This window comes from Syngnathus leptorhynchus, chromosome 20, assembly GCF_054491065.1.
Source record: "Syngnathus leptorhynchus isolate UIUO chromosome 20, UIUO_Slep, whole genome shotgun sequence".
NCBI classification, from domain to species: Eukaryota; Metazoa; Chordata; class Actinopteri; order Syngnathiformes; family Syngnathidae; genus Syngnathus; species Syngnathus leptorhynchus.
In genome coordinates this window covers 4,880,736-4,908,717 of record NC_141214.1, presented here as the reverse complement: position 1 = coordinate 4,908,717, position 27,982 = coordinate 4,880,736, and the positions used below count along the sequence as shown (strand labels likewise).

The 27,982-nt window shown below is 40.6% G+C and overlaps 2 protein-coding genes across 3 annotated transcripts in view; one reads left to right on the top strand and one right to left on the bottom strand.

The window, feature by feature from the left end:
* col9a2 (procollagen, type IX, alpha 2) overlaps positions 1-27,982 on the bottom strand; it is a 162,435-nt gene that overhangs the window by 18,557 nt on the left and 115,896 nt on the right. The window lies entirely within an intron of this gene.
* The window catches only part of adgrb2 (adhesion G protein-coupled receptor B2), a 52,022-nt gene continuing 47,803 nt past the window's right edge, over positions 23,764-27,982 (top strand). Inside the window, exon 1 of the mRNA XM_085940009.1 lies at positions 23,764-24,646. Coding sequence (XP_085796135.1) covers positions 23,764-24,646 — 883 coding nt within the window. The remainder of the gene's footprint in view (positions 24,647-27,982) is intronic.

The following is a 27,982-nucleotide window of genomic DNA, read 5'->3' as shown; positions in this document are numbered from 1 at the left end:
GAATGAACAAATGGAGAGAGGAAGATATATGAGAGGTGAGTCGGGGCGGGTGATAGGTGGTCACAAAGACGTGTTAAGTTCAAAGGGATAGATGGACAGACAACATGTCTCGCTTACTCCTTCGTAAGTAAAAGTAGGTTTCAAACCATTCCCAAGTTGTTTTTCCCGTTAGATTCCCTTCCTAGCACAGAGTAAAAACAAATGTACAAAGTAGCAGCGTTGCTTGCATGTGAGCGTAAAGGGCAACAGCGTGGCGGATGAAGAGAGAAGGTGGCAGTAAGAGAGAGCACAATAGAATGGATTGGGGAGCCGGAAGGGAGTTTTGTACCCACGAGCACCATCATAATTGTCACATTTGATCAGGGAGGAACTATAGTTAGCTTCATGGACCACTGCTTTTTACAAAACTCCCACCCTAGCCAAGATCCGCTAGACTGCACATTAGGCTCGCACAAATAGGCTTATACACCCATAAATTATACTTGGCACTCGTGTACACAACTACACACGGGCACAGCCATATGTAAGTTTGATTTAGCTTAAAACTAGTGAAGTTGAAGTTAGCGGCTTAAGTCTGCCTTCGTGGACTCCGAACAAATCCAACATGTTTATTGTGGAAGAACATTCGGAACACTCTTCTGATTAGCATCTTCACATTGTGAAAACACTTTGGGCGCTCTTCCTATAGCGTCCGTACAGAAGGAAGCCCTCAGGCTACAGCAGATGTCAGCTAATCAGGTCAAGGGGCTCCTCTGACTTGTGCTGATGCATGCTACTTGGACGTGTGCTGTACGCGCGTCTCGGCGCATGGACAATAAGAACGGCCGACTTAGCTGCTTCCTGAAGCATGCGGGTCAGCAGTGCCCCTGCATCATATTTCTAAAGATATTGTCTAGCTGTACGAGAGATGGTTTATTAAGCGATCTACCGAGCACAATGCAGGGGATTTGAAAGACTGCGTAAAAAAAAAAAATCCCAATTGGCATGGTCCTTAACCCCCCCCAAAAAATCCACGAGAACTGTCGATGGTGCTGAAATTGCAAAAACACCTTCTATATGACCACTATTGCACATTATGCAATCATCTAAAATCCTAATTGCCATAGTCCCTAACAGAATGAAAATCCACGAGAGCTGTCCGTGGTGCTGAAACAGCAAAATACTTTCTATAGTTCATAGTTCATAGTTCATTTATTGCCATAGACCCTAACTTAATGAAATTTCGCGAGAGCTATCCGTGGTTCTGAAATAACGTTTTTAGATACAATTACAAGTTCTGATTCTCATATTGTACCATAGGGAGCGAATACAATAAAAATTCTAGTTCACATCAAGTTTGTGCTGAATAGACATTCATTCATCATAATGCATCATATGCAAATATCTAAAATCCCAATTGGCATAATCCCAATTGAAGTCCACGAGAACTGTCCATGGTGCTGAAATAGCAAAAACATCTTCTATTTGAGCTCTATTACACATTGTTATTCTTAAATTATGCAAACATCTAAAATCCTAATTGCCGTAGTCCCGAATAAAAATTCACGAGAGCTGTCCATAGTGCTGACTGCGAAAATACTCTCATACAAACATCTAAAATCCAGAGTTCATAGTTCATTTATTGCCATAGTCCCTAACAGAATGAAATTTGGCGAGAGCTGTCCGTGGTTCTGAAATAACGCTTTTATATACCATTACAAGTTCTGATTGTTATATTGTACCATATAGAGCGAATACAATAAAAATTCTAGTTGGCATCAAGTTTGCGCTGAATACACATTCATTAATCATAATGATCTCAAGTGTATTTTAATTAGATGGCTTTCCCAAATGAGTGAATCTGACAACTGCGACCTTTTTGCTGGTGTGCACTTGACCTCGTTCTTCAAGTGTTTCTTCAAAGTACAGACACACACAGACACAGTTCAGAGCAGTGAGACTTTTAACACCCATGACAATGTGATTATTATTTCTCTGTCAAAGAGGCTGTTGAGGTTAATGAAAAATGTCACTTTCTGGTGACGCGCTTCTTCCGAGGCGCTGTTATTCTGACGGGTTGATGTATGAGGATGCGAGCGTGTCAGCTTTGAAGGATGTTTGTTTCTATGGTTGATATTAGGCATGAAGGAGGAAATGTGTTAGCATTATGCATAGGGTGATTTTCCATTAGAAATCTAACACGCTGAACCATATTTGAGTGTTCAACTTCTTTGTTTACAGAAACAGATTGAAAATAGGTACACACATTTTTATTGGCTAGTATTGTCACAGCATGCCAGCTTTTTATTTCACCGGGGTTTTTCACACCCACAACGGCGCACACGCTCTTTTCATACTACGTGCATCGTCGTCCATTTTGCGGCAGCGCATTTACTTGTTCCGCCACTATACAACACCAGCTCAGATCATTAAAGATGCATATTTTAATGCTAATTAAGTAGCAATCCCTCCATTCGACAGTGCATGCGTACCTAATTAAGTGTCCAGTTAATTCACTTTACTATTTTTCTAAGCGGAAAGACGCAAGTAATTCTGTAATTTTGGAAAGTGCGCGTGCAGACGTCACAGTCACGAATCAAACAGGGAAGAGCTGGAGTGGGGGTGGCATACGAATGGGGTGTGGGTGGGGGGATTCTGTGAGCGCGCTTGACGATTCTCCCGGTGGAAGGCGACGGGAGCGCGCACCCTTCCTCCGCTCGACAAGCGACTGCAGAGGAGGCAGATGCCGAATGAGAGCCACTGCCTGTGGATACTCTCTCCACATAGCACAGCAGACGTTATCGTCCCCGTCACCCTCCCCCATGACTTCACGGATGAAGCCAAGAGGACCCATGAGATGGGGGTAGTTTGAATATTTTGGGGTGTTTTTTTTGCGTCAAATCAAGAGCTCCCTTGGACTTGGAATACCGGGCATCGGTCGAAAGAAAAAAAAAAGAAAAAAGCTCCCCACTCCGCTGCCTCTGCTGCTGCAGCTTGTCTCTTTGCTTTGGAATATACATGCGCCAAACCATGGAGAATATATGACATGGATTTATGTTTTTTATTTTCTAACAACCAACGCAAGCAAGGTGGCCCTTTTCTCCCCTTTTGTTTTTCTTTCCTTTCCCCTTTTCTGTTGATCTTTTTTGTGCTTTCCTTTCGACTCATGCTTACTTTATGATTTTACGCCCCTATAGTCACCATTCCTTGTTTTATTGATTTGCTTTAATTTCCTTATTATTATAAAATATATATTTTTGAAAATCTACTCATGGGATTCTCACCAAGAACATTTGTGTGGAGAAGATTCCGGAGCTGCATCCTGATTAATTGAATGAATGAGTGATCGTCTATCTCGCTGCCTGCACCTGAGACGTGCCATGGATGAGAAACTTAATTTGGATCCACGGAAACGTTCGGGGATTACTCGTTACATCAAATAACTACTTCTGACAACGATCAGGTAAACCGTAGTTGTACTCGTCAAAAAAAAAAAAAAAAAAAAAAAAAAAAAAAAGAAGCATGCTGCTTTTGAGCAAATCTATTGATTTTATCCTTGCCGTCTTTGCCTGATGATGACGACCATTATGGTGCATTTTGTAAAGACACAGTGAGCAGAGTTGATCCACTGAATGCCGCAGCCACACTGTGACAAACAGCTACACTCATCGGTCACTTTATTAGGCACACCTGCACAGTCTAATGAGATCAAAACAAAGATTATGCTCAGATTTCATGCACACCATCAACGAGGAGGCCGTTTGGCATCATTTCTAATTGTAGTTAGGAAATGCGTGGAACTGCACAGGGATGTTTTGTGATACTTCTAATTCCCTTTTTTAGTCACATTAGAAAGCAACATATTAAAAACACCTCCCACTGTGATGCAGTGCAGTTGAACATCACTGCATCCATAATAAATACTAATCAATAGCTATGTGCTAGTGTAAAAAAAAAAAAAAAGTGGATTATGCTCAATCTGAAATCTCCAGCATTGAATTGTGCAGGTGTGCCTAATAAAGTGTCCATTGATAAACGCTGGTTGCTTTATCACCACCAACTTTGAGCAGTACCCGCATTGGAAGACGCACACACAAATGGACCTATGTGAGTCACATCCAAAAACATGTTTTTCCTGTCAATATGACGGGAGGGGAAAAAAAAAAAAGCTACGTGGATCATCAACACAGTTTGAGTCCACCGATATCTTCCCTGGCTAGAATGTTCAACTACTATTTCCACGTGTGGATCGATAAGGTCACAGGTGGGTTAAACCACACCGCGGGAAGGCCCCCTTGGGAGATAAGTGATCACTTCATGTGCAAACAGTCCATCTTAAGGCATGTGTTGTCAGTGGCGGGTGTCATGTTGCAATGTCGCTGATGCTTTTATTACACAAAAAGAAATAAATTACTGAAGTTCTAAACCGTATATCGATCTCTGCTGGTAAGCAGGTGGCAAACAGGATGGAACCATTTCTAAGCCTTTGACCATGAATTCCACTTCTCCAACTCTGTCTTTTGATGTAAAGCTGATCCAAATAGGCAACTTTTTTGTCATCTACAGTCCACACATCAACAAGTACTATTGGATTCTGAGTTACAGAGTGTCATGTGCATCTCAACCAAGAGGTGGTGCTGTTAGTGCTAAATGAACCAATCAGAAAGCTAAAGAAAGTCAGGACTGATGAAAAAAGGCAGAGTCACCACACTTGGATTGGATTTTCACTTCTAGGTTTCTTCGTTTCTTCTCTATGTTTTTAAAGCTGTGTTGAAATTGTGTAGGAGTGGGCAGGGGGATAAAAAATAAATCCCTCGACCCCCCCCCACCACCCCACTGGGAGCACTGAAAACTTTGGCTTCTTTTATTACAGATGCAGTGACTGATCTCATTTGTTTTTATTTCTTTGGGCTTCCGTTGAGAACTAATGGAGCCGGCAGGGCCGTGTCCCCTTTTAGCGGTGAGGAGCAACGCGGGGATGATGGCTGATGAGTTGGATGTGCAAGAGGGCTGATTTGTAACCCTGCTGAGTAGAGGACAAATAGCAGTAGGGGACAACGGCTTGGTGAAGCACTTGGGTGAATTTGAACCCGTAATTTGCCCATCTGTGAAGTGACGTGATTGGTGTTTGATGAAAGTGTCCTCAGGCACCATTTTTTGTTGACAATTTAATCATCACATGTCAGCTATGGGGACAAAATGATTGACATGACTTGTGAAAATGCAACATTTAGCAACTCTGCTGTTGTTGGAAACTTGTGATGCTTTTAGATGGAATTTTATGAATTCAAAGAAACAGATGTCATTTTTTGGACTCAGACTAAAATTATACAGAAAGCATTTACATATTATTAACACTGCCAAAGAAAAAAAACAAAACATCAGCCTGTGTTGTTAAATGTGATCGTTATTTTCAGAGTGGGAGCGAAACGTTCCATAACTCGAATCAGTAATTCAACGTACAAGGTTAAACAGGATAAAATGACAGCTTGCTATCACTGAATGATAACGCCTAGGCTTGGAACCCAAACGGCGCTGTGACGCCTATCAGACCAAGATGTATGAAAAGCATCCAACTCGTCGACACTTTTATAAGGCCTGGAAATGCGATACTAATAGCGTCTTCAATATCCGCCCACATGTCACGCGCTAATGCAAGCAGCAACAGCCGAATACAAACCGTGCTCGTCGTCTCGCCGCCTGCTTCACATCTTATTTTTCATGCAAGCAACTCAGTGCAGTGAGCAAGCAAAGATGGCTGCGTACACTTTCTAATGAGCTTCTCAATGAGACACTTGTGACCCTAAAACTCGGCTTGTGGAATCGTTTGGAAATTACCGGACATCTGTGGCAATTTTGTGTTTAAAAAAACAAAACAAAAAACAAAAAAAAACAACTATGTTGCTTTCAGCAGGTTGTTCGGTTCTCAATTATTTTGACCTCTGGTTATCCTCCTGACCGCCTATTAGCTAAGCAACGGTTAAATATGCATCGCCCAAAACATGGTTAGTGACGTTGTCGGTTAACGGCACTATCAAAGCTAATCGTGCGGTTGATGGGCAAATGAAGCTTCAAAATGATTCATGAACCTGTGTTTGATGGCAGTCTCTGTTCACCGAAAAGCTGAGAGCACACCAACTTGCCATTTCTTAAAACCCTCGCTTAAAACCAACATTGCCATCTAGAGGAGCCAAAGAATACAACAATTGGTTCATGAAGCAATTTTGAAGCTTCATTTTCCCCATCACTAGTTAACACCTCACTAATTAGCATTGATTGGCATTCCTTGTTTTGTTTACTTGTGATTTTGTGGAGAAATAAAAAAAAAATGGATAGTCCATTCTTTTGCGCTAACAAGGAAAACGTAAATCAGGCTATGGTTGAAGCTAACATATACAATTACATATCGTATAATCTTATAGTGTGTCATGTAAAAGTTTCTTTTTGCTCTTTTGACAGTTGGCTATTGCTTCCAATCAAATAGGCATCATGTTTGCAACCTTGGAGAAGGTTTATCCTCGACGCTCACCTACTTTGTATGCTTGCCATGCTCCATTTGGAGTCACAGATGCCTCTGTCACTGGGGCGGCACTCATTTGGCGTGGCCTCGGGTGCCTGTGTCAATATTTGCAAGGGGAGCGCTCTTTGGGTTCGCGCTTGTCTCTAAGCATGACTGGGCTCGGGTGAGGCTAAGGCAAAAAAACGTCACAGGAAAACAAAAAGACGGTCTGTGGAACCGCTCTCTGTAATTACTGAGGGCCTTTTGGCAACAACTACAAAAAAAAAAAAAAAAAGATAGCTTTCATTGAGAGTCGTCGGCCCGAGTTGGCCGGAAGGGCAAAGACACGAGTAAATGAATTGTCAAGAATCACATTGGTAATTTACTTGTTTAATTAATCAAACGCAAAGGGGGGAATAACAAAAAACGATTTTATTTTATTTAACACTTTAAGCCAAGTAAGGGAATTTTCCAAGACAGTGACTCTGCAATTTGTCTGTGCGCTCAGTAATTGTTCGGTCAATTCGCTGCATGTCCCAAGCCAAAAATATTTGCCTTACAAGCTATATTTTTCATAGAAGCCCTGAGGGATTGGGAAAAATAAGAGGTGACAGAATCTATTGATCCAAAAAGTTTGAAACTGAGTTTATAGAGTAGTATAATTCGCGAGGGCAGGTTTTATTTCCTGGGGAATTGTCATCATTGTTTTTCTTTTCTTCTCTGCCAATGCATCATGACGCTTATCTAATTTTTAATTTGAATATCACTCAAGTGATTTAGAAACTGATAATTGTCTGTTTTTAAATAGAAGTGCAAAGTCGGATCTGACAAGAGGCGTGTAAATGGTAAATCTAGTAAGCTCATTTATCTTACTTGAAGGCATAATATTAAATAAATCATACCGGGAGATAATGCGGCACAGACTGAGAAAAAAATAATTTAAAATGTTATTTGAATAGACTTTTTTTTCCCCCTTATCATAGACACCCGACCACACAAGCCCAAACTTTTTTTTTATTATTATTATTTTTTTAACTCCAGCCGAATGGAATTTAATATAATCCCAATGGTTCAATCCATAGGGTTTGGCTGTTCCAATTATTCTGAATTGAAAATGAAGCCAATATCTTATCCCAACCCTTATAACACCATCTGGCCCTTGAGGACAATTCCAAAGTCATCTGCTGTTTTGTTCCGTTACCCTTCCATGCACATGACATATGACGTCTTTATTCTACTTTAGTCAACATCTAAGCGGGGAAATAAATCGGAATCAAAAGCTCCCACGACTCTCGCAATATTTGCTACATGGAATTTACGGGTCATGCCTCTATGAATGAAATTCAAGATAAAATTCCAGACGGGATGTTTTATGCATTGAGACAGCGAGTGGTTTGTAGGAACCGGTACACGGGATTGCATAAGCGGGGCTTTTTTTTTTTTTTTTGCTGTCTGTCTGGTCAAAGCTTTTCTCCGTGTGCGCGTATAGTGCGAAGGCGGACTTATAGAATATTAACCTGCTGAGTGGCCTCACAGCATAACAGGTGTGGACTGTATGGCATTGTGGGGTTGCCATGGAGACCATTCGCATCATGTGTTGGGTACCAACTATCAAGATGCAAATGGTAGATACATTTCTCATCTTGGAAATTTATTGTGAGGTCTTAAATTGTATGGCGGTATTTTACGTCAGGTGACATGGTAGCGTCATTTCCCGAAAGCGAGAAGGTTAATGGGTTGTGGCTAGGAAAGGTTAATTGGTGATGTTCACCCGCAGGTGTGAACGAAATCCGTCGTCTGTCTCCGTGTCGGTCCCGCCATTGATTTTACGTCCGTCTTTACGTGTACCCCATTTTTCTCATCAGCCGAGATGGTTGCTGGATAACCGTTTAGTCTAAAAAAAACAAAAAAAAACAAATTCCAACATGGAGATTTTTATACCTTGGGGTGTGACGGTATTTGGATTCCCCTTGTGGTTCTGCTATCTTAAAAATAACAATTTCCTCTCAGCACGCCATCAGCACCTCGCTCCCCCAAAACCAATTTAGGCGCTGATCCCAAATCTGGCACGCTTGGTAGGGACCCCGAAGAGAAGTGCACATGGCGGAATAGCAGCCGTGCACCTTCGAGGAATACACCACCATCCGAGTGTAATTAGATAGTGTCAATCTCTCGCTCACAAACTGTCCAAGAAGTGAGCCAGTGGAGATTTCCTTGAATGAATGTGAAAAATTCTTCTTAATTCATCAAATTAAATCGTTGGATGAATCAAGAAGATTTGTTCACATTTGATGTCAGGGGTGGCGTCGAGGTTTCCAAATATTTTTGTGAGACTTCTATCTCCCGCTTGCTTCTTTATTACAGTTTTTAACTCCTTCCGGGATCTGTGAGGAACTAGATTGATCTTTCTTGTCGCATTCGTGAACAAACAACCCCCTGCCGGTTTTGTCTGTCTCGTTGGCAAGGGTCCCATATGAGTTACCGCAGTTTGAAGTGTGCAAAAAAAACAACGTGTTTGTTATTATTATTATTATTTTTTTTTTGCAGAGGCTTTTGTTGATAACATCACGACATCCGATTCATTAGAATTTGGAAGCAAAACTGGAGTGAAGCAGCATGAATGTATTTGCGGGATGTCAGATGCTTTTGTTTCTTTCGGCTCGCTGCCTCCTCGTTTTGGCCGAGCTTGCGTTAATTTCTGGGAAATATGACGCGGAGCAACAACATGTTATTAGTCGAGCGAACGCCATTCCAAACAACAAAACGTGCAGTCAACCGGGCCAACTTGCACCATCACAAACATCCCCCGAATTTTATTTGCTCTGTCACTTCCATCCCTTTCAGGTTTTATTTTAAACTCAACTCCTGTATTTTCTTTTTTTTGCCTTTAGCAGATCCGCTGCCATGGCGACTGGCTGTCTTTTGAAAAATGTGTTGAAGTCATTCATGAGCCAACTGGAACCAACTTTTTTTTTTAATTACCAAAAGATAGTATGCGATGGTTGTTCGGAATTAACAAGACTCCGATGCCGCCGACTGTTTTGCCCTTTTTTGCCCTGAACTGCCACACTCACCTCCGCTATTTCCGTTTTTCGGCTTTGAAGACGTCAAGCGGTTCGGCTGCCTTCATTCACACTGACGGTCTGTTTTTCCTCTCTCTACCACACCTAATGAATCATGAAATGTCAGTTACGGTTATGATCAGAATTGGATTGATGGAGCCTTTTTTCTACCTCCTGTTGTCAGGAAATTTCACACTTTTGTGGATCCCTCCAGGCTTGTGCATCCAATTAGTCTGGGAAATGGGACCCATCGAATTAAAAATGCTTTTTTATGTACGTCAAGTTTAAGAAACATATGGTTGATAGTATCCATTAAGAGTATCGAGGTACCGGTATCGGTACTCTCGATGGTAGCAGTGATGTGTCAAGACAAAAAAAAAAAAAAGCTATTTGGTAGGATTTTGCAGGTAAATTAAGCTCTGTAATTAAAAAAAAAAAATCAAAGTCTGGGAACAAAACACGCAACATTACCAAAGCTGTGGACACACACTAAATAAAATCCAAATTTTTCCCCGCAATAATTGTCCTTAATCAGACTGTCACTGCATATTTTTCAGAATAAGTTGACTTTAGTAGCTGTGCATAAATCAGACCCCCGCCCGCGCTTTTTTTTTTTTTTTCCTACTTAGCATTCCTGCCAGCAAAATTCAAGTTCAGTTGAGGCCAGCAGGTAATAAATTATAGCTGTAATATCTTTCCTGGCCGACATCCAGATCTCATCTCTATACACTTTTCAAAAATGTGTGCGTGTGTTTAGTTATATTTCTAACAGGTTGACTTTGTGTGTGTGTGTGTGTGTGCGTATTTGCTTTTTAACCGCAATGATCTGTCATCAACGTCGTCTTCTAACAGACGGGATGTTCCGTCATTAACTTGAGCAATCCGATACAAAACAAACCATCTTGTTCTTGTCATTTTGCCGCCAGGTGATTATTACTCTTTCCAAATTGTAACTTCATCAGTCAGGCCATGTTAGGATGAATTTCATCAGGTTGTCGCCATGTTTTCAAATGACAGTTAATGTGCTAAATGTGTCGCTAGCGCCCGTCTTTCCTCATTAAGTCACCGACCGACATTTGACGATATCGGCAGCCTGGCCGAAATTCTCAACCTGGTGGAAGCTTCGGCTTTTTTAATTGACTTTGATCCTTTATGGTTGCCATAAAGCCTGGCGTGCTACTAGCAAATCATTTTGGCAAGTAGGTGGATTCTTTACGGTATGAAATATGTACTGGGCATGCCGCTCTTCTTTTTCGGCAGCTGTCGGAAATACGCGAGCTTAATTGCAAGTCAAAGGTCATTCCGACAGTGGGTGCTTGGAATTGACGCGATTTTCAAAATCTCGTGTGAAGTAGTAGATTGAAAATCATTATGAATGACTACTTTAGACATTTTCTCAAGTGGGAACATATCAATTTGAGTCAAGAAAAAAAGTTAGACCAACTGTCAAGGTCTTAAAGTGGGAAGCAAGTAACTCCTCCCATTGCCTGTATAAATTTATGCCATTATTACAGATTAACGTTTTTATGAGTCAGGCTGGAATTAGCATTAGTGACGGTTTTAGTGCCAAATTCCCGTTTCAGCTCTGTCACTCTCCCCCCTCCGCCTCCGGAATATGAGACGACTTAATATCACAGCGAGCCACCCCGACACGGTGCCAGATGAGCGGATCACCGTGGTGGCATTAGTACATTGGGTCACATTTGGCCTCTCTCACTATTCAGAGAAGGCTAAAGCTTCTTTTCGTCATGTCGAGCTCTCATTCCATTATCACAATTGTCCCCTTGATTAATACGTTAGTATGCGCAGGATACATTGGTATAAAAAAAATAAAAATCTACCCAGAGGTGTTTCGTTGAATCGAGCTGGCTGATTAATTTGGAAGCTTATCAGCTAAACCACAAGTGTCCAACTCAAGACCTGGGGGGAGGCACCAAATATATTAAATTAATAAAATAGATAAATAGATAAATATAAAAATGAAATATAAATAAAAATAATAAATAGATAACATTAATAATATGCATTAAATTAATAAAATACATTAAAAAACAATAATTAATAAATGATAATGAATAAATAAATAAAATGTCAGCTTCAAGTTTTTTTATATTTTTTTTGGTTAATTTTGTTAATTAAGTGCAATTGCATTTATATGTAGTGATAGGATGAGGTCTCAACCCATCTCTCTTTAGGAAAATGATAAAGTTCTGCATAACAATTCAATGTTGGGTCTCCCCCAGCGGGACGTGATCCCATTTGTGTGCTCCATCTTCAGCTAAACGAGCAGCACCAGAGATGAAGTTGGAAAGCTCCCATTATTTACCATGCGGAACTCTCCATGTCGTTAGGCGCCATACTTGAGCTATATTTCAGCACGGTTCTATCAAGGGATTTTTATATGATCTAATTACTTTTGTTCATCACTGGAGAGCTAAATGCCAGCAAATCTCACTGTACGTCCCGCGCCGCCTTCAACCACAGAGTCGGACAAAGATGATATACGGCCTTCTTTGCCGCATGTAAGATGAGCCTTTAATAGTCCAATGATGAGGACGAGCTTATCGCTAGCAATGTACAACAATTTAGCCGTCTATTAAAAATACAAATGGAGGGCTAGTGCGGGATTAATGCGTAAAGCGGCTCCTGTAATCTTCACACTACAGAGCTGCTTTTGAGCGAGAGAAAAAAAAATGTTTTTCAAGGAACTCAAAGCCTAAAACCAACATGAATAACTTGTTTGATCACTGGCACTTAACACGGAATCACAAAGAATTAACAAGAAAATTACCAGCCCTTCAAAAGGTTTTCGGGCTTGTCAGAAGCTAATTTTGCTCTGCTATTGCAACAGACACAAGTTTTTTTTGTGGCACTGCCTTAGGAGAAAACAGAACTTTATCTTGTTTGGTTATGTCATAATGTTTGGTCACGAAATGCTATTTTGACTGAAATATTTTGAAGTTCTGTAAGTCGGTCCATGTCGTTGAACCGCTTGTCCTGACTAAACAAACAGGCCAGCAGACTAGATGGTGGGATGAGCCAGATGAGAGGGTGTATATTTGATTAGCCTCTGAAGTGAGGGATGTGCCTTTAATCCCTCCTCTGACTAATCCCCCTCTCCACTTGGAGAACGCTCAGTGCCCACGGCTACAAAGTGTTGTAAGTCTTTAATGTGGAGCCATTGCGTACACTTTGGGCCCTTCATTTTATGCATTCATTCATTGTCCTCTTTACATCTGTCCATTATTTGGATCCCGCTGCATCATATATATATTTTTTTCGAAATATGCTATATTTGTATCCCGCTGCGTCTCTGCATTGTTTTTCTAAATATGCAATACTCAATCTTACAGATGGAAATGATAATACATAAACATGAGTCATAAAGTAAAACTAAATGTAGGCAAAACAATGCAAAACGATCAACAAAATCACAAATCACTGCTACTTGGGTCTATTTGACCCCAGTTTCTGCATTGATGTGGGTAGAAAAAAAAAAAAGGCCAACCCAACTCATTTATTTATTTATTTACATTTACATTTTATTTATTTATATTTAAATTTTATTTCTTTAAATGTTGGGTAAAATGAATCACTATTTGGAGTTGTTTAGACAAATCAACCAGTTTTTTTTTTCATTTTGTGGATTTTTTCACCATTCGAAACAAAACGTTGGGTCGGATACTTTTAGACCTAATTTGGGTCATCTTGTTCCACATGCCTATCGTCATTACGAGCCTACCTTGCACTGTGCTGTTGACTTTTACCGAGTTGTTGCTATGGTGAAAAAAAAAAAACCTGCAAAATGGTGTGGCACCGACCATCCATTTGTAATACCCATCAAAGCACACAATGTACAATTATTCCACCAGAAAATTGTTTCAGGTGTCTTCCTGTAGATTTTTTTCCAGTCAATTCTTGCAGGAACAAATGATTCAAAGATATAAATTGGATCTTGAAGAGTAATATGAAAAAATGAAATAGTGAGAAAAGACGGGAAGAAAATGAGAGAGTGCACTATAGTCGGAGTTCCTAGCCTGGTTTGCTTTCCTTTTGAAAAGGAAATTAGAATCGAGAACATGACACATCACTATTGTCCATTTTGCATTTTGCATCAATACATCATATCCATCCTCAAAATGTAAACTCATTAATTTTCGCATTAGCCATCCATTAGTGATTTATTTATTTTTTTTGCTGATCAGGAAAAGCAGTGAGTAAGAAGTTTTTTTTTCCTTTCATATCAAAGTAACTGAGATGTTAATGTAACATTGGCAAGACGTGTCCATTTGTGGAACGGCGCCAAAGTAGGCATATGCAAGAAAGTACAATATGTGCTCACGCGATCATATAGCATGTCAGTCGCTCTTGCACTTTTACTCCCACTCGCTCTTGCAAATCTAATTAGACGTATTAGCCCGCTGCATTAGAATATACATTATAACGTTTATGGATTTTTTTTGCTCATTCGTCGACAATGAGCGAGATGAAGCGCTTGTTTGGTTGCCAGTAATTTTGAGGTGGTATGTATTTGATAGTTTAGTTTTTCTTCCATCTATTCTTTGACCCCTTGGAATATCTGCAGCTCAAAATAGATTACTTTACAAATCATCTAGGTAATAACCATTTGAAAACACCACAGATCAATAATCGTGAGTCATTGATTGTTTGGCTAATCGCACTCTTATCGTTTCTCCATAATTGACTTGCTTCTTGCTCTGATCTGAGAGAAGATGTTCGTCGTCTATCTTAAGATCTCCAAGGAGTTCCTCATTTCATCCCTCAAGATCCTTTTTGCTGCTATCATGGACAATCACTCATGTGGGACAATGACGAAGATGACTGAAGCTCCTCTGATGGACATCATGAGATGGGACACATATGGACCATCCTGCTCAAAATGTTACTACCTGGGTTGAGATGGTAACAAGAAGAACAGAGAACCATCCTCCTCCCCGGTCCAAAGAAATTGATTTGCCACCCGAGCCAGCGGAGACATCTTGAACCCTGCAGGGAATCCCCAAGTGGGTAAATCCAGTCATGGTCCAGTCGTCTGCAAGGCTGCACAATGATGCAGTGGCCTAGTTTGCGAGTAGGCCACCAATGCCGTCCTCAGTTGCCAGCCAGCCTCCACAACACCATTTTGAATGACAAGGCCAGCAACCTAGAGTTCGCTGCTCCCATGGTGGTCCTTCTTCACTCCATCTGTTCCCACCAACCACTGTCATAATCTGGGACAGCATCATTAGATGCATTCGTTATCCTGGTGCCATCACTGTTACTCCGGTGCAAAGGTTGTGGACATCCTGTCTGGCAGCACCGGCTTCCGCAAGAATAATCTCTAAACCCTTCTCCAGGACAATTCCAATAATCGACCCCGAGATGGGGTTTTTTTCGCCGCAAATGATAAAAAAAACAAAACTCATTCAGTGCCATTGACGGTTATAGATGTCAAAGATATTAACTACTGTCCATCTCCTCAAAGATGAAAAGTTTACCTTATTCATTTTTGCAGATGTGTTGCTTTGAAGTTTGACGGGGATGGACAAGGAATCCGACTCTTAAGTTTTTCTGGAGAATGCATTTCAAGTTTTCAAACAGGCAAGCTTAGGGATGCGTTGGACTGTTAAGCAGCCTTGACCTCTGTTTGGGAAAAGCAAGGTTGTGCTGAGCTTTCCCTACCCGACTTGTAATTCATGTCAGCCATGACCTGAGACTCCACTTCAATCCTTTTTTTTTTTTATTGTAGTACAATAAATCAAGTTTTATTGAATGAGACACAAACAAATAATGCTTTTCTGCATTATATGCTTTTATGTGTTTGTGTGCATGATATACACCACACGAACCATAATCCCAAATGCTATGAGATATTTTTATTGACTTCTATGTGACTTGGAGGGAAAGCTTGTGTATGATCTTTAGCGCAATTTTTTTGCTGCATTAACATCGCTATTAATCTCGCAGCTCGAGGCGAGCATTACTGTGGTAAATTTCCTGTATGATGCACTTCCATGTGCCTGCGTGCATTTACGATTCCATATTTGCACATATGTGTGTGTGTGTGGTCGGTAAAGTGAGATTTCATACCTTATGGGTAGCTTTCGGTTTTTTAATACACTTGCATACTTCATCGTTTTAAATACAAAAATATCCCCGGGGCATACAGACATTTGTGAGGAAAGCGAATGAATTGCTGGAGTGAAAGATGATAGCGACAAAATATAACCGCCCTTGAGGGTACAATGTTGTCTACCTGGGGATGTCAAGGTCTTATTATTCAGTGGAGAAGCAGGATGCTGGCCAGAAAAGGCATTTTCCACAATGTACATAGATGGTGATTGCTGCAATCTGCAGGGTAATAAATTGAGAAGTAATGATGTCAATAGACAATCGCACAGCCAAGGCTTGATGGAAATCGGGAGAGCATTGGCGCATAATCACACGGTCCAGCTTTAAAGTTGCCCTTGGAAGAATACTCTCAAGGATGGTCCCCATTTTGATTTTTATTGCCGGATGGTGAGTGAAGACACGGTTGACGTTCATTTATATTGGAGTATAAAATCATTATGATTCGATACATAAACAGGACATGGATACAGGATACTTATAAAACATTATTTTCTTTTTTAAGTCGATTTGTATTGATGTAAAAATGACAATTTAACAGATATACGGGTGGGGATGTAGACTTTTTCTACTCACTGTTATTCTCTGAGATTTGTCAGCGTCCTGAAATGGTTCAAGAATCTCGTGTCAAAAAATGACAGTATATTACATAATTCCCTTCTCTCAGTGTCTAATAAAGCGTTTCCTTCTTGCTTCACGAGATGCGAATTGAGCAAAAGAAAGACAAAGAGAAGAGAACTTGACAGGTGGTTTTCACATTTTTTTTTTTTTTTTTTGTGGTTTCACTGACATGTCTCACCCAGAAAGGGCCAAAGGAAGGAATTAAGATGAAAGGAAGAAGCTCTATGGAAGATTGCAAAGTGAGATTCTCAACTACTGCGCTCAATAAACACATTTTTAACAAAGGAAATTATTTGGAAGAAAACAATAACTTGATCATGCTGCCAGTTTTTCATTTAGCAGGATATTGCCCGGCCAGTCGTAATATATTCTTTATCTACTACGAAGACAAAAATGTAATTCCCTCCTTCTATAAAGTATTCATTGAGTTGTTTGGTCTTCTTTCTTCCTCCCATATCTTCATCCTTTGTATTTTTTTTTGTTTGAGGCTTCGCTTATCTCACCTGCTACTCTGTGAATGTGTTTGCATTCAAGACTAAGTGACACCCGGGTCCAGCAAACGCTTTATATTGGTTTAGATGGATTGCACTTTCCGCCAACATTTACACGAGGGGGAAGGAGGCACGGCAGGGCATGGCGGCCGAGGTAAAACGAGGGGAAAGTAGGACGTGGGCGAGAGTACGTTCACTCATCCTACAGAGGATGAAATTAGCCTAGCCGTGTCTGCGGTCACCGCTATCTGCTCCAGCGAGGGACCCGGCATGATAATAAATCTTTGAATGGGTTTGAATATGCATGCGTACGAAGCGGCCCTGGCGGGAACGCGGCTTTGTCGGAGCAGGTGGGTGCTCGTGTAGGAACAAAAAGGGACTGTGGGTGGAATAAAATGAATCAAGCAAAAAAAATAAAAAATAAAATTTGCATTTAAAACATTCGCTCCCATTGACGGCTATAAGAGTCAAAAATGTATCGGCGGTGAATTAGTTAAACCAAAGGGTGGAGGAAAGCAAATTTTTGTTCAAGAGTATAAACATCTCCAAATTAGGAACCAACTGAATTTTCTCCCGAGTGATTCTTCTTTTTGCTTTTTCAATGCATTATACTGCTTTTTTCCTCATCTCTCCCTTACCTCCTAATTTATTTGATCTGAGCGCTGTGTGCAAAAGGCTAACTTGGAAGACGGGGGAAAAAAGAAGGCCTGCGAGCCAGAGACATCAATAGCTTCCTTTTAATTCCGAGAACTTTCTCCTCCACACTTTCTTCTTTCTGCCTCAGTCTTTTTATTTTTTTTTCCTCATCCACCTCCGCTAATAAAGCCAAATTGGCATGAAAGTTTGTGACCTCACCCCCCTCAAAGGCGTTTTCTTCTTCGGCACTTTACCCGTGAAAGAAACAACGTTTTAAACAAAGCTGTTTATTTCAAATATGTTTATCTGACATCAACCTTTCACGGTTTTTTCATTTAATGATTTCTTTTGATGCAGCTCTCAGCTCTGATAGCTTTGTATTTGCTTCCTTTGCATTTTTTCTTCAATCTCAAAGGCGTACTGAAAGATATATTTTTTTAACTCACTGTATTCACCTTTCATGTGGTTGCTACTTTGTATGTGCAGACCTTCGCAGTTTCTTGAACTTCAACGATACACATTTACTCACTGTCTTATATTCGTTTTTATTCTTCAACCACCTGTATGTACCCGGTGAGCTCCGAGCGCTTTTTGAGTTATTCATAAAAAAAAAAAGCCTTGGATTCATCTTTTATTTCCATTTCTTTTGTTCTTACTGGTTGGCTCTTTTATCTTGCTCGAACCATATCTTTTCCCATCAAAACAGTGACACCAAAGGTAAAAAAAAGTAGTTCCAGCATTGGCCGGTGCTACCTGTGGCAATGTTGATGAATGCAGCGCCTTCCTTCTTGGATCGCCTCTAGTGTTTGTGTTTGAATTCCATCTCTGTGTATGTGTGTCTGTCATATCCCTGTGGGAGTATTTACACATTTTGTATGAGCCGCCAATGATTATTTTTGTCTTTGTAGCTCTTTTATACGCCGAGGAACTGAGGAACTATTATAATTGGCAATTAAATTAAGCCAGCAAGCTTTCCAGACAACCTCCGGTGAGTTTGCACTGGCTCTCCCAAAATAATCTGCACTTGATACTTAGAAAATTACAGATATGTGATAATTATTGAATCTCTTAAGTTTAAATTCACTCAGACTTTTTTCCAGCAGACTTTGACTACATTGGTATGTGCAACATTGGCCCGAGCCCATTACGAAGAAGCCGTTGGGTGCGAGGTTTGTTTAGCTCTGCGCCAACGGGAGTGAATGTTGTTTGAAGGCCCGCCATTTCAATCAGGATTGTTGTTCCTACCTTGTCGTCTACAGGGAACCCGTTCCGTCTTTTTTACCACGTCTGTAATTGGATTAGATTTTACGTTCATGACTTTTTTTCCCCCCTCATGGTAGCTTCGACGTCAAGTAAAAACCACAACGGCGTTCCGGAACATTTACGGAAAGCCTGTAAGGTGATTAGCGTTTTGGGAAAAGTGGGGTAAAGTCAATTAGTATCTTTAAGGATTTGTCGATTCTGATTAGAGGAATATGAATCTTGGGGATACATTTTTTTATGGACAAGAAATTTCATTGAAGAAAACAGATTTTATTTAGTTTTTCAGGGTCAGGCCAATTAATATGATTATTATTAAACAGGAAAATTGCCGATTAGCACGGTGCTAATGTGGACACCAACTATTAACACTCTTCCCCTGGTAACTAAGTCATAAACAATTTTTTTTATATATTATTTTAAACAGACACAGTCATCAGATTATTTTATATTGGAAAAATCCTCTGGCACAATTTACACTTCAATCCGTACATCACTTTGATAATATATTCTTCTAAATTATTCAGTGTTTTTATGTTGCCACTCCATCTTAATATCCTTTTCCTGCAAAAAAAAAAAACAAAAAAAACACTATCCGGGTTTCCCCTTAGCCTTTCACAAGTTTGACACTTGGCAATCTTGCCACGCATACTCATTTGCTTCAAAGACACCAGCAAGCTGATATTCGCTGTTAGCCGGGATTACGACGTACGATATATATTGTATATAAGCGTCATTAACTGGCTGGAGATGGCTTTGCTCTGCATCTATTTTTAATGGCGCACTTGTGCTGATCAGTGCCTGCAGCGTTTTAAGCAAGCACATTTGGTCAAGCGACTAATATAAATGCTCATTTTTTTGAATGTGTGGCTTTTTTTGGGTTGATCGAAGCATTCAAATAACAGACAGTGCTTAGAATTTTCTTCCTTGCAATAAAAATACATGAAATACATTTCAAGGCAGGTCAGGATAAAGATGAGATTCAACCCAAGAGAAAACTCTGAAGGGAAACATGGTGGAGATATATTTTTTTCCCCAACCTCAAGTCTGCTGTCAAATTGTAAGAGAAAAGGTGAACTCGAGAGAAAAGTAGAAACTTTCCAGACTTTATAGCAAAAGTCAACTAACGCTACATTGCAAATTGATGAAAACGTTGACGCGGGATGAAACGATCTACGTACGACGTCCATTAAAAAACGTCCTTTCTCCGAGCGAGCACGCTTTACAGTACTCTCACTCTCCAATGACGCTGGAATGATAACTACTGCCTGACACCCATCACACGCTCGCTGAAATCATGTCTCCTTCAAGGTCTCGCTGCAATTTTTGCTGACATGATAGATCCTAACAGGTTGGAGTTACATCCGCACTGGATCTGTTTATTGATTCAATATGTGACCCTCATATAACTAGCGGTTACTAATTAGCCCTGTAGGGGAAACTCAAATTGGACATCTCACATTGCAGTTCCCAACATCACAACCAAAACCAAATTCTGACTCTGATATCCTTCGATAGCACGTATCCTTACTTGGCTGTTTGCCTCCCATAAATATTAAACAAGACGAGAAGATACCTGCAGCGTCAGCTCTCCCCTTCCCTCGCTTTCCTCTAAAACAAGAAAAGGAAATCCAGATAATGAAATAAATATCCTTGCCTGGCAACACCTCAAAGAAAAAAAAAAATGTCCACGTGTTTCACTGCAGCTGGAGAGGAAGAGATGGTCCAGAAAGTAAAACAATTGGGAGATAGATGAAGTTTGATTGCTTCCCAGCTGGATAGATAAAAAAAAATCATATCCTGCTGTTTGGTTAATTTGGATCAGTGAGCAAGCATTAGCTTGTTAGTTCCTGATTGGCGGAAACATAAACAAGTTATTCCACCACTTTAGCTGGTGCCGTGCCAGAAAATAAAAACCGTCAAGGCCGCACAAATGATGATTCGTATTGATTTCCGTTGACCGAGCTGGGCTTCCGCTCATGGATTTATTATTCATGCATTCATGTAATACGTCCAGGTTGTGTCCATTTTATATAGACTTCATTTGCATACATGCCCCCTCCCCCTCAACCTCATTAAAACACTGACCACACACTCCAAGGCTGATCTTAACCCACCTGAGACATAACTCACATGATTTAATCCATATGGTGAGGAGAAAACACGTTTGATGGATGTATTTTCCTCCTGTTTACGCTGTATACATGCGAGTGCAGTGCCAAACGTACGCAGAAGCTGTCAAACTGTCAAGGAAGCTCACGCACCCCACCCCCCCTTCCGATTTTTCTGCCTTACTTGCAGTTCGCAGTGACATAAAGCTCTACAATTGGCTTTACGTTGTTTTTATTACTGCTCATCATCATTACTGCCACTTCAATGGCAACTTCTCTCAGATTCCTTTTTACGTGATTTAAGTAGTATTCCTGACACGCCTAATTTAGAATCTGGAACGAGTTTAGCTCACTTATATTTCTGTTTGATCAAGGACTTCTTTGTTCTTAAAGCTGAGATGCAAAATATAATAGCCTCTTTACCACACCTGAAATAAAACTTTTTATTTGGGTCACTTTTTCCTAGCTTTTAATTCTTTTTTTTTCTGGATGCTGGTGCATATTATGCAAATGTGACATGTCCTGACAACAATTAGCAGATATTTTCCGGAAGGCAGGCATATTGTGTAAATAAATATATAAATATAAATGAATAAATAGCTATATTTTAAAATAATTATATAAATATAATAAATAAAAATATTATATATAGCTAAGATAGAAATAATTATATAATAAAAATACATATTTTAAAAATAAATATAATATAAATAAACATATTGTAGATCTAGTATATAAATAATATTATACTTTAAAAAGATGTATTTTAAAAATAGTAAACGACAAAATAAAAATCTCTTCATCCATCGTAGTGCCACACGATACGAGTTAGATTTATGTTAATGTTTACAAGCTTGCGCACGCCACTGTTTACGCATGCATGAAATTATAGCGATGGGCTTTCCAGATTCACTTTTAGTCCAGCGGGATCTGACTGCGTGCACGTGTGTCACATTGAATCCCATTCAAACACTCAACAGATGGTGACCTTTTCCTATTTTGCCCCCTAACAAGAAAAAGTTAAGGGTGTGAAGATGCCTGCGTGAGTTTGGTGGCGTTCGCAAGGCCAAGCTCGACATGTTTGCAACATTGTGTTCTGCTAAAACACTTTATCATCAAATCTACACGGAAAGGGCACCACTCCGCCATTTTAATAATTATTTCCTCTCTTTTAAATCCAAACGTGGTGCCATCATGTTAAAATATGCCAAACTTGTGTCCTCCTCTTGATTTTGTGCTGCAATGGTTTTCACAGCAAAGACAAACATCAGATGAGTCATATTGTCACTTGAGTGTATTAAAGAATGAAGACAAGGCTAAAAGGAGATGGAGATGAGAGCGAGACGGCAAGAGGGAGATTCTTTATTTCGCCCTCCTCGGAGATAACATTAATGTCAAGGTGGAAGAAGGGGGAAGAAGACATCCAAGCTAATGAATATTTATTGTGCCCACAGTAAAGTGCTGTTTTAGAGTGAAGTGGGACAGAATGGAGCTGAAGACAGCACTTTAGGGCCCTGTTCTTGCATGTATGAATATTCATTGTTCATTGTCCCAAAAACAATTTGCTTAACGCTTTTGAGTTCTTTTCATCTGGAAAATCTGTGTTTATTATTTTATTTTTTACCTATGCATGGTTTGGCTTATAATGTTAATTTGATTTCTGATTGCTATTTGTTTGACATTAGAGAATGATGGTGAACCTGAAAAAGATAATTGATTGCCTTTAACTTGCCATTTGTGTTTGTTGCGCAAGAGTCTTAAGATATACAAGCCCTGTGGGGTCATCTCTTGACATGTTAAAATGAACAGTTACTCGTTACCCGGGTCCAGTGGACTTTGTGTTCCGTGGTGCAATGCTTTTACACATTTGCATAAATCCAGTTAAGTAGCATACTGTTGTGTTTTATTAACATCTGCCTAAGGCGAGTGCGGGTACTTTTGCTGAAGACAAAAGCTTGCCTCACTCGGAGGGAATGTAGATGCACTTTTTGTATGTTTATTGATGATCCAAAAATATTTCCTAGACTAATAAATTACATTTAAATATCTGACTGTTGCTTCTTATTTTAAATATAACAGCTTCAATTTTGGGGGATAAAAAAAAAAAAAAAAAAGCTTCCACCAGATTATACAGTGTCGAGTGATGTGTCTGTAAACCTGAATTTTTAAGATGGTAAGGCTGCTGGGGTGTACATGTTTGTAAGTTTTTGCGGTAATTACAGAGCAAGGAAAAGTGCTTTGAAGCTATCAAACTCAAGTGGTGCAGCAGTCTCGGAACCTCTGCTCTCCCACAAGTCCTCCCTCAGACTATCATTATTTTTGACCCACTTGACAGTTGCAGGTGATGGGAAAGGCTCACTGTGTACACCAAATAGCAAATTACGTGCTGGATGCTGAAGTATTTCAACACTAAAAGAGTATAAATATTTATGCTTTCTCGAATTTTCCTCGTATGGTCCTCCAACTCCAGAACCAAAAACAAGTCAAACTAATTTTTTGGGGTGCAATCAAGGTGCTAATTGACATATTTTTAAATATAAATATAATTTAATATAAATAATCCATCCATCAATATTTTGTAATATTCATTTATTAAATTGTTCCAACTTAAATGACTATTTTAGCCCAAATATTGGGATACCAAATTCCCTTCCCAAAACCAGCACAATATGTGCTACAGTAAATTCAGGAAAAAAAAAAAAAATGCTGCTTGTCATGATGGACACGAACATGGACTGACATGCATTGTACATCGCCCAAGGATTACATAAACAGCAACTGACGGGAGAACCTAAACAGAAACACAAGCCATATTGGGCCACAATCCTCCATGCTGATATAGTAAAATTGCTGCCAATTTTACAAATGCATGTCTAATCCCAAAATGATTTTCTTTCGAAACACAATATCTCTGCCCGTGTGTCTAATTCCAAACGCCTTCTCGTTCTTTTCTCTCGTAGGACGAATGTCATAGGATGAACACTGCTGGCGGGGCGTATCTGTCTGTGCTGTCCTCTCTCCTGGCTGTGCTCGGGGCCCTGGCTGCTGTGTCTGCCCTCGTTCTGGCTCCTCTGTCTGCCCTGGCCCATGTTGCCTACGGGGCCGCCGAAGTCATCCCCAGCGCCGGGGTAGCCGGACCCCCGTCGCCTATCTCGTGCTCCAGCTTGGTGGCCGGGGTGCTCTATGGCTCTTTCTCCCTAAGGGAGCTTTTCCCCTCCAGGGCTCCGGGGTGCTCCTGGTCCCTGGAGAACCCGGACCCCACCAAGTATTCCCTCTACCTCCGCTTCAACCGCCACCCATCCATCTGCCGGACGCATTCCCCCATGCTGCTTTCCCTTGATCACCATCTGGCCAATCAAAGTTGTCCGCTTCACTTAGAAGCGGCCTTGGCCCGAGATCAGGAAGTCATTGATCTCTGTAGTAGCCAGTCCAACGAGGATGCTCCTTATTCCTTCTTGCAGTTTGATAAGAACTTCGTACAACTATGTCTCAGCAGACATCCGACCACCGACGAACCTCAGGTATCCAAGGATTTACTGGAAATGAGGCTGGTGGAGGTGCTACTCATCAACAACGAGAACTCGAGTCAGTTCACCTGCGGCGTGCTCTGCCGATGGTTTGAGGAATGTTTACGAACGGGTTACCACAAGGAAGAGGGTCTTCCGACCCGGGACGGTTGCGGATTGACGCAAACGGGCTGCATCTGTCCCAATCACAACATCATGCCGGCTTCTATCCCACTGATACCCGAGACACCTCACAGTTTCAGCAATGGCTCGGCGGTTCCCGACGACTGCTGCGTCACTGAGCTACATTCCAACGACGCCATCGCCATCGCTCCCAGAGATGTCCGACAAGGTAAGACCAGAAGTCCATCCTCAAAATGTGCTGTATTTCCTTCCAGGCACATCCTTTTTTTTTTTTTTTTCCTAAATGCATCCCTTGAATTTTGTATGATGGCCTTTAATTAAGATAATCAGCTCAAAGTGGACCTTCCGAGCTCTTCATCAAAAAGATTTGCTAATCAAGAGTTCAGCCTTCTGATCTATATTTTAAAACCCCACCTCCCTTCCCTTCAGGCCGGGAAGTGTTATTCCGAGCACATTGCTTTACATTCTGCACATTATCATGTGTGCACATGCGTGGCCAACTGATTTTTTTTTTTAGGACAAGATGATATTTGACAACCATGCGCATACACATGGTCGTTCATCCATCAGTGCATAAAACAAGAGGAGCAGAATAAACACAAAAACGGACATGCACATGGACATATTTCTATGTGGTTTCAAAATTGACTAGAATATATACGCCTACATACATACAGGTGTATTTATCTCCTAATAAACCCACCAAACATGCATTTTGTGAGTAATGCTACGCTAGCTTCTTGATGAGCAATTGTTTCTCACTCGTATCCTTCTCCCACTGAAACAAATGAAGGGAAAAGTGCATGTGTGAAAGGGGCAGTCTGAGGCAAAGGGGGGGGGGATTAGTATTCTCTGCTCGTGAGCGATGGTTTTCTCTCTGACCAGGATCAGCACTGAGCCTCTTTATGCTCAGGGAAAAAGCCCTTCCACACACTGCGCTTACTTGCGCACACACACGTGCTAAGAAACTCGATCTGTACGTGTGATACGGTCGTGTCCTACAATGGATTGTTCAACCTTGGGTGTATTTTGAGAGCTTGTTGACACAATGTAATTTGTCAAAATTAAGGGACTCAACAACATTTTTTTTTTTTTTAGCTAATGAGATGCAGGATTAGTCTTAAAATTAGGAACAGTCATGGTGGCTCACGTTCCCCTCCAATTTGTTGTCCAAATCAAACTTACACTCATAACAACTCTGATATTCATACAAAATGACAGACATGCCATTGGGATTTGAATGGTTGGAAGTTGACGACGGAATATTTTCATGCAGTCACGCAAAGTGATCTTCAACAAGCGGATGGACACACACACACACACGCACACGCACAGTAAACAGTAAATTGCAAGCCTCTAGGGGATAGCATCACATCATGGGCACAGGTGCACTATGGGATGCGAGGCTATTTTCTACAGTTAATCGATCACATGAAGGCACTAGAGCTTGACTAGGAGTCAGCGAGCCAGAGACTGATGCGGACTGTGAGTGTGTGCGCTTGAGAGAGAAAGTACGCAACGTGGTCATACATCTCCGTATTTCATTGCCATCCAGTTGCTCTACAACTTCTCAAGAGCGGCACGAGCCTCGTGAGATATACTGCGGCTCCCAAGTTATTCTGTCATCCACTTTACGCACACCCGAGCCGAGCCCGTGTGTGTGAGGTCTCGGGGGGGTTGGCTAATGTGGCCCACTGGTGCCTTCAGCAGCCATCTTCTTTCTTTGCTGACATGTCACTCCAAATTCCAGACTTTTCCTTTCTATCCTATCTATGTGTTCACCTTTGTACGTCATACAATTTTTATTCGGGGTCAAATTCAGAAGCAAGTTTTGAATCACGAATCCTATTGGATGATAATAAGACAGAGCACCTTCATAAATATTTGACTTCAATATATATATTGAATTGATTGTGATATTCATTACTTTTATGGATTGATCTGAATATTCAAGCAAAATTATAAATAAAATATTAAACTTCACGATGAGTTTATTGTGATATTCATTACTTTCACGCACTGATCCGAATAATAAAAAAATACCCCCAAAAAATCCCTAATTGTCGTAAACAACAATACTCAAGCAAAATGATCATTTTTCTCCAACATTTACAAATAAAATATTCCATTGCTGCTAACATGAATAATGATAATCATGATGTATTATCATGATATAAGGTCACTTTATTTCCAAAGTAATTCCACTGAGCCCAAAAGTCCTCCATTAATAAAAAGCTCTGCAAGGAGGATTTTATAATCATCATTTATCTACGCTGTTGCCAATCTTGCTCACAGTGCTTAGCTGAGCTCATCCCATACCTAAAGTTTAATTCACCCCTCTATCCTATTTAATCTTGGGAGCTGTGAATAAATCAGCCAGTGATAAATAGTCACTGCGAGACTCCACGGTAAATTCGTTTAACTCGTTTGTTTTACATCGTGATGAGAAAAAGATTACATTTGCGGTAAAACAAAAGAGATTCAATAAAACAAGTATGATATTCGGGTGGCCATTTTATGTTGCAATGAGTTGACCACCTGAGTCCACAGCTGTGCGACAATGCACATGAATTTATGCGTGTGCAATCAGACATGCGAGAAGATTGCACAAGATACTAATTTACACTGGCAGCCATTTTAGATTTGCAATGGAATGAAAAAAAAAAAAACATTGTTTGTTTGCAAACATTCAATTCTTCAAATCTGGCACCCACCAAAATACGTCCTTGACGTTAAAGTGACACTTTAACCCATGAAAAGTCTTTCCAGGGAGCTCATTTGTGTTAATCTGCCGTGACGTTTTGGGAATCTGTTTGCCAGACACAGCTTTACGCGATAGACAAGGGCTATTTATCCTAATACAGGGAATGGGATCGCTTCACAAACATACTTGCACATAGACATAGCAGTTTTCAATAACTGCCAGCCGCCAAGCATGACCGCGTTTTGTTTTACTGCTAGCGGTTGAAAATTTCCCGCACAAATAGTTCCACATCACATATTGCACATACCAGAAACCGGCACTGCAAATAAGCGCCAAGTATAATTGACACTGACGTCTAATTGTTACTAGAGAAAAAAATTTAATAGATAATTGCCTGGAATGGAGACGTGTGTGTACATCAAGCACTAGACTGCATCTAATGACCAAATCTCGGTAGACAATGACGGCGCAAAGCCGTCCGCTCTGTGACAGACTGGTGTCCTTGCTAAGTCAAAGTTACTTCAAAACAAATACGACTCCCCTCGTCTCACTTGCTCTCGCTGCCTCTCGTTCTCATTTTGTCACTGCGTATTAACGTCACCGGCCGGTGTGTGGCAATTAAATGTATCCCAAGGCAAAGAGGCCCAATTTAGAAATCATTACAAGACAACGAAATGCTATCCCTTGAGTTGAGCTGGCTGGTGTGTTGGGTGACTGGATCGGTGGGTGGTAAGGCGTTTTTTTTTTTTCCCAAAGCTTTCATACAGTTTCACTCAAGCGTGACTCTCTGCTTTGCCGATACGTCTCCCACGGTGTTGTGAAAGCTCCCCTCCATTCTTC